At 34.3% G+C, this 7,381-nt stretch overlaps 1 protein-coding gene across 1 annotated transcript; it reads right to left on the minus strand.

Annotated features, from left to right (window-relative positions):
- Positions 1–187: 187 nt before the first annotated feature.
- On the minus strand, positions 188–5,314 carry LOC131660405 (phosphatidylinositol/phosphatidylcholine transfer protein SFH8-like). Its single transcript, XM_058929650.1, has 14 exons — positions 4,953–5,314; positions 4,567–4,870; positions 4,392–4,491; positions 3,437–3,703; positions 3,267–3,344; positions 3,036–3,137; positions 2,889–2,938; positions 2,706–2,805; positions 2,484–2,582; positions 2,248–2,361; positions 1,876–2,008; positions 1,023–1,420; positions 691–765; positions 188–583 (listed from the first exon to the last, which is right to left on the minus strand). Exons 1-14 carry the CDS (start codon positions 4,984–4,986, stop codon positions 563–565), a joined length of 1,875 nt encoding a protein of 624 aa, XP_058785633.1. The 5' UTR covers positions 4,987–5,314; the 3' UTR covers positions 188–562.
- Between the last annotated feature and the right edge of the window lie 2,067 nt (positions 5,315–7,381).

Below are 7,381 nucleotides of genomic sequence, written 5' to 3' on the forward strand. Positions count from 1 at the left end.
TTTGGAAACAGCAATTCATAATGAGCCAACACATCTATGTCATAGCCTAGTGTCCAATATATTCCTTTTGACCAAACCCTGCAAATAGATTCTATAAAAGATATTGGCTTTTGACAGTGACACTACCTACTACCAAACCCTGTGTTTGTTTTTAGGTGCCTCAAAAGCTCTGCTGGATTAAAAACAATTAAAAACAGAGTACCTTTGTACGTTTCGCATTAGAATAAACAATTGAGCAAAGTTTTACTTCTGCAGAAAGCAGATATACAAAAACCAGAGGACATTATACGCAGGAAAACAAACCAGATACAAGGGTAACACAAAGATGGCTACAAACAAAAACTGAAAGAGCTCGTGTTTAACAAACTAGCAAATATGCTATTATGGATATACACACATGTGAAGTAATTATCTCTTTAGTTTTACTCATAGAACACTGAAAAACAGTGGATAGGGTTACATCATTGGTACAACATTCCGTAAGTTAAGTATAACCGCGCTCTGAGAAACATCCTCTTCACCGGCGTATATTTGTGGAGTATCTTTCTATGAGCCATATACCTCACCAGCAAAACTTCTTTTTCTGAATGAAACACAACAAAAGATGGAAACAAACATATCAGAAATCTGAAAATTGTCCATTTTTTTAAATATTTTAACTTTGCTAAGAAGATACAGATGCCTACTTACCCTTAACTTGGCTTCTTCTTGGCGGTCAATGTAAGCAAGCAGCTCTTCTTGCCTCATTAACGCTTCATAGAGAGCCTATTCATAATCCAGACATATCAAATATTAGGGCCTAACTTAGGCAAGACAATTTTTAAAAACACAAAATTAGGTTCCAAGAAAGCAGTAACTTATTCTACTACATTGAAAGCAACATGCAATCAAAAACAAACAAAGAATAAGAAAAAAGGAGGAGAAAGGGATGTATCTCAATGCTTTAGACATATACTTGGCAATCATAAAATTTGTTTCCCATGACTGCACTTTATTGGTGTTAAGCAAAATACCCGTCCTACCTTTTTAGTAGCAATTAACTCTGCTTCCAAAGCATCCACCCGGCATACAGCAGCATTCAACAATTCCTCCTTCTCATATGGCATTTCAGATGGCTTAGATTGGAGTGTGTCAACCTTCTCTTCAAGCTCACCTAACCTTTTTAGCAAGGAGGGAAGGAGAATTTCCTCTGTATTTTCTTGGGTTGATGGAGAAAGAACTTCCATGTTTCTTGTCTCGAGAGTTGGTTCTGAAGTTCTCTGATCGTCATTAGATGATATTCCAGGAAGTTTGTTGGTCATGCGGCAAGAAAATTGACGGAAAAGAGCAAATACCATCAAGAAAAAGGCAGTCAGTGCTACCCAAATCCGAGCTTTAACTCCTTCTGGAGTATTCTGTATGTCAGGAAGAGGACGCGTTCCTGTATTGAAAATCCTGTTTAATCTTTGCTCGAGAAAATAATATTAAATAATGCACATCAAGAAAATAAGCAATGCTTACAATCACTAAATCTCCTAAAAGCTAGAACTCTTAAATATAAGTCCAGGAGTTGTCCTGATCTCAAACAGACACCCTCATCTAAAGCCTTTTTTGAAATTTACATGCAAATGAAACCTGAATGCTATATGAATGATCCGTAGTTGTCAATCTGGAATCTTGGCTAACATTGTGTGGTGGCCAACCCCAAAAACGCTATAGCAAAATATAATATAAATAATTTATACAACCATAAATGCTAAACCTTAAGTTATAGTGGCATAGTCCAGAAACAATCATCATAACCCTATTTGTGCAATTGGGTGAAACTTTAGTGAATAAGAAAAATAAGAAGATACATCAAAAGGGTGCATCAATAAATGCCAAGAAGTCACCAACCTTTTGAGGTATGAGTCCTCTGTAGAGATAATTGCCTCTTCCATTCAGCATCAACAGGTTTGTCTACCATTGGAACGTATTCATCATACCCAGACAAATTACTTGCAAAGCTTGTCTTTCCTACCACCTTAGACTGATAAAAACACAATATGAACGAGAATTATAACCAAAACAGAACAGGAAAAATTCTCAAAACAGGTTTCTTAATGTTATACTTTGATTACATGTCATCTCACAATATCTTTAAATATTGTGGACTGCAACAAACAACAGCCAAAGCCTTTTTCCACAATATCTTGTCAGATTAGCTATTACATATTATGTAATATATATTTTAAGTAATAGAAATTTGTATAACAGATCAAGACTCACTTCCTCGCGAACAGGGGTCAGTCTAAGGTGTGAATAGCTCTTCCTTGCTTTTGGAGAAGCTATATCTTCCGCTTCTGACCCTGATTCAGCAGTAGATGTATCGCTGCCTTTTACCTGTTAGGCAGGAGTAGCATAAGTAAGAGTGATATATGATAAATAGACCATTGAGAAAAATGTGTTAAGCACCAAATTAGCTCCACTTGATCAAGGTAACAATCAGTCATGCAAAGAGTTACCATTGGGTATCGAGGCTTTGCATATGCAATAACCTTCCCATCACTGTTGAGAACCTTTACTACTTGCCTTGCACGCCGTGGTTCACCATTGAGAACCATCTACAAAATGTGCAAACACAATCAACTGTCAGCTTATTACAAGTCAGACCGGTATAGTATAACTTCTGCAAAAGTACAATATAAAGATCTGTCAAAAAAAATCAACCAAGAATAGACTATGACCTTCAATATTTCAGGGTTTTTCCATGGCCCTTTATCAGATCTAAGGCAGCCTCCCTCATATTCACATGAACAGGTACCTCCTAGAAATTCTGGCAACTCACTTTACAAAGTGCACAATGAGTTAGGCTTGTTAAAGAATACATTTGTCAATAGAAAATAAAAACGTCATGAAGCCATAAGTACCTTGGATCAATTACTTCAAGTAGTTTGCTTTGATACTTGTTTCCAAGAACCTAAGTAATTTCCAGCCAAGCATCAAGCAATGTCAGCAACTTATACTATGATAATTAAACATAGTTTTAAATGGCTAGAGGATGGTATTCAACATACATGTATCTTTGAAGTTGTTTTGGGATCAAGAAAAGACTTGACAGTGCTCCACAACAATCTAAATCCAGGGCCGGCATTTATAATAAACATTTGGCAGAGTGTCTGTATCAGCACACAAAAATTTTGGTAATCACTGAGACCATGGCATATCACCTTTGAACTTTTCAATAAAAGAGTGACGACATTAAAAAATAATAGCAAAAGCAATATACAGGATATGAGATATCACACCTCAGGGTAATTGTCGCCGTCAACCTTCTGCAATCGCATGACAAGATCCCGGGCTGCCTTGGTAAAATTCTTAAGGCCCTGATAATTGAATCATAAAATAAAAATGTTTAGAATTATTTAGGACTTCAGTTTACAGCTAACGCAGCGAGAAGTAATTATTGGCAACATACCACTCCTTGAACATCTAAGATTGTGGTGCTTGAATCTATGTGCCTCTTGGCAGCAATAGTGCAAGCAGGAAACTTTATTGCAAAAGATTTCTCAAACTCTTGCACGTGGTACTTTACATATCTATCCATAGTTGTAACTTGCATAAGCTTGTTAGGATCAACTTTTCCAAGCCTTTCAATATACACAGGTCTTCCCTCCCTATCTACACCATGATGGCCATGTGGGTAATATTTCACAACTTCATCTAACTCTTTGAACTCAAAATCCTGATGCAAAAAACAAAATATTATATTAGTCAAATGGCAGCAATCAATCAATCACTTTATGATATGTTCGAATAGAGGGCTATGGAAGGGAAGGTTTTAGAGGGCTATATCTAAATTTTGACATATAATTGAGATAATAACATAATAAATTATCATGTAACATGTCAAGCACACTAAATCAGTTTTCAGAAAAGAAAATTAAGCCCGACCCTCCTCTTCAAAAATTAAGCCCGACCCTCCTCTTCAAAATCATCCATCCAAATGTACCCTTAAAGTAATAACATAATAAATGATCATGTAACATTTCAAGCACACTAAATCAGTTTTCAGAAAAGAAAATTAAGCTCGTCCCTCCTCTCCAAAAATCATACATCCAAATGTACCCTAAAAGTAGTAACACAATAAATGATCATGCAAAAGTTCAAGCACACTAAACTAGTTTTCAGAAAAGAAAATTAAGCTCACCTCTCCTCTCCAAAATCATTCAGCCAAATGTATCCTAAAATTAATAACATAATAAATTATCATGTAACAGGACAAGCACACTATATTAGTTTTCAGAAAAGAAAATTATGCTCGTCCCTCCTCTCCAAAATCATCCATCCGAATATAACCCTAAAAGTAGATATTTTGTTCCTTGTAATTGAACCTTGAGAAACAAAAGCCCCAAATTCTAGGTGCATTTTACCTGCATTATAGTGTCAGCACCAAACTCTTTCCTCCATTGTAGCATGTCAGCCCACATATGCTTAGCTTTTTCAATATCAAATTTCCTCGCTTTCAAAAATCTAAAAAATTAAACAAAATCAAAATAAACACAATCATAAGATCAGTCGAAACACGGTAGAAAATGAATAAATTACCTTAACATCATATGATAATCATCAAAAGCATCAGGAAGCAACTCATCCATGAGCAAAGACTGGCGAAAGCCATCGACAGCTTGAAGCTCCTCGACATCCCGAATATCCTCAATGGAAACGGAGCTAACACGTCCATCACTCTTTCTCCTACCACTCTTCTTCCTAAGAGAATGCTTAAACTTAGTGGAAGCATTCAACGCTTTCTTCTTGAGAGATCCAATTCTCGTCCTCCTCTCATCTTCCGAGTTCTCAAAATCAGATCTCCGTTCCCTTTTCTCATCACTACCAGAAAACCCCTCAAAACCTAACGAATTCCAGAATTGAAACAAGAATTAAGAAAATGGAATCGATTGAAAAGGTGTGAGTGAGTGAGTGAGTGTACTTACAGGGTCTTGCGAAACGATCTAGGGGTCCGGACATTGTGGATCTGAGAGGGGGAAATGCATAAACGGTTGAGAAACCCTAGAATATTGAATTGAAGGTTGATGGAGATTCGAGTTTGTTGTTGTTGTTGAAGAAAGTAAGAATAATAAGGAGAGAGTTCTATAATTAAAATTTAAAAATAATAATAATGGGTGTTTAATTAAATTAAATTACTAGACAGTAGACAGCTAGAGACAGATGAAGAGAGAGAGTAATAATTGATAATTATAATGTTGTTGATTGACGGAGGTGAAAGGGTAAAGAAAGAACAGAGGTGGGACCCACCCAGTGTGTGGTGTGGTGTGGTGTGGTAGATTTCGATAATCATAAGGTTTTGTCAGAGAGAGAGAGAGTGTTGGAATTCTCGGAATGAATGAAATGATGAGTATTTCATTCCATTGGGTTGGCGTTGCGTTGAGAATTTGGGGGAGGGACATTTTGTCAAACATTACAGCACTAAAGTTTATACGGAAAGATATCAGACATAAGACCATCTCCAATGGTAGTTTCTTCTATTGAGTTCTCCACATGTACCATTAATTTAATAATTAAATATTTAAAAAATTTGTCATGTCATAATAGAGTTGCATTGCAATGCAACAACTAAAAGATTGTAGTACCCAATCAAATCAAGTTATGAGGTAAAGTTGTGGGACCCATAATAGATTTTTATTAAAGTTAAAATTAAATAAATTCTTTTAATATGATGTGGCTTAGTGGGTCCCATAAAGAATTCAAATGTAAGTTGCACCATTGGAGATGCTCTAATAATCTTAGTATTCAAAGTTAAAACATCAATTAACTTGGCATGCAATGCATCAAGGTTTCTTAATTTTTTGCTTTAAAAATCAATATATTTAAAATATTAGAATTAAATAAAAATTAAATGGATAGATACAACATATCAATTGATATTTATGAATGCATTTTTTTTTCTTGAACATAAATAAATATTTTGTTTTATTTCCTTAACTAAAAAAGTTACGAATTAGGATTGTAACTTACCTTCGGTTATTTTAAATGATTTCTTCCGTTAGTTTTTTTTTTTTTTTAAATGTTAAGTGTTGTTTTGTTGAATATTAAGAATATGATTTAAAATTTGGTTATTTTCTATTGATTTAAATTTTTGAAATAAAAAAAATGAAACATTTAGAATATGACATTTAGGACAAAGGAAATAAAGTGTGAAGAAACACCATTTGAATTCTGAAACGAAACAAAAGTTGTAGTCATCACTCTGTAAAAGACGAAATGAAGGGTGATGAAACAAAAGTTGAAGCCCTATCTCTATTCAAGACGAAACCTAACAATTTCTAGAGTCAACTAACGTTTGATTTTGAAACCCTAATATACGAATACACAACTGTAAGTTCTAAAATGTAAATTTTTTTCTTTAGTCATCTTCCTAAGTACTTTTTCTCTCTTATATAGCTTGAATAGGTCATGGAGTAGAGGTTTCAATGTACTCTGCATCATTCTGGTGAGTTTTCTAAGGAGTTTGTTAATTTTACCAAGTTGACTTATATAGGGTTAGAGACAATTTGCGATGTTGATCTTGATTATAGGAGTTGTTTTTAAAAAAATGGCAAATTAAAAGAGTTAAGTTATCCAATAATATATAAGCATTGATATTACGATGAAATGAATGCTAATGAAATTATTCTGTTGGAATATGACAAGGGAACTAAGAGGAAGAAAACAATTGCAGTGATAACTGGGACATGCCATTTGTATGTTACTCATCCTCTTTCACAACCTGACATTATTGAGAAACTTATACTTCACTAGAATACCCAATTCCCATTTCGTTTAAAGATGTTGTTGATGAAGGTGTCAACTTGAATGAGGTCCTCACTATAACACTCTGTTTTTGTTAAATAATTTTCTTTAAGTTAATTATGTCTTTTTGTGTGATTTATTTACTTGTTGTGTGGTTGGGGGTAAGTATTCTTGAGGTGGAGGTATAGGGAGAAAGAGTATGAGGTTGGTATAGTTGTTTAGAGTTAATTAGGATTTTAATTAATTAAAATAATTATAATTAGTGAATTTATTTAAATAAATAAGAAAATAGTAAAAATTGGGGGTAAAAAGTGAATATGGAGAATCAAGTGGTGGGTGGAGAGAAGCTTATGTTAGTTGGGTCGAAGTTTAATTAACCAAATGTAATTAGAATTATATATAATCTAAAAATTAGAGAAAAATAGACTCATTCTATTAGTACGTGAAAAAGAGGAAATAGAGAAACGAAGATTTTGGAAAAAAAGTGTTAGGACTTGAGAGAAGAAATCAATTGAGCTTCATCTTGCTGAATTTTCTGGAATTACAAGGTAAGAGGGATAAAGGGTTTTCAATATGAGTGTATTGCATGATGGGATAGAGAAGAGAGGTCCTT

The sequence above is a fragment of the Vicia villosa genome, linkage group LG3 (genome assembly GCF_029867415.1).
Source record: "Vicia villosa cultivar HV-30 ecotype Madison, WI linkage group LG3, Vvil1.0, whole genome shotgun sequence".
Lineage (NCBI taxonomy): Eukaryota > Viridiplantae > Streptophyta > Magnoliopsida > Fabales > Fabaceae > Vicia > Vicia villosa.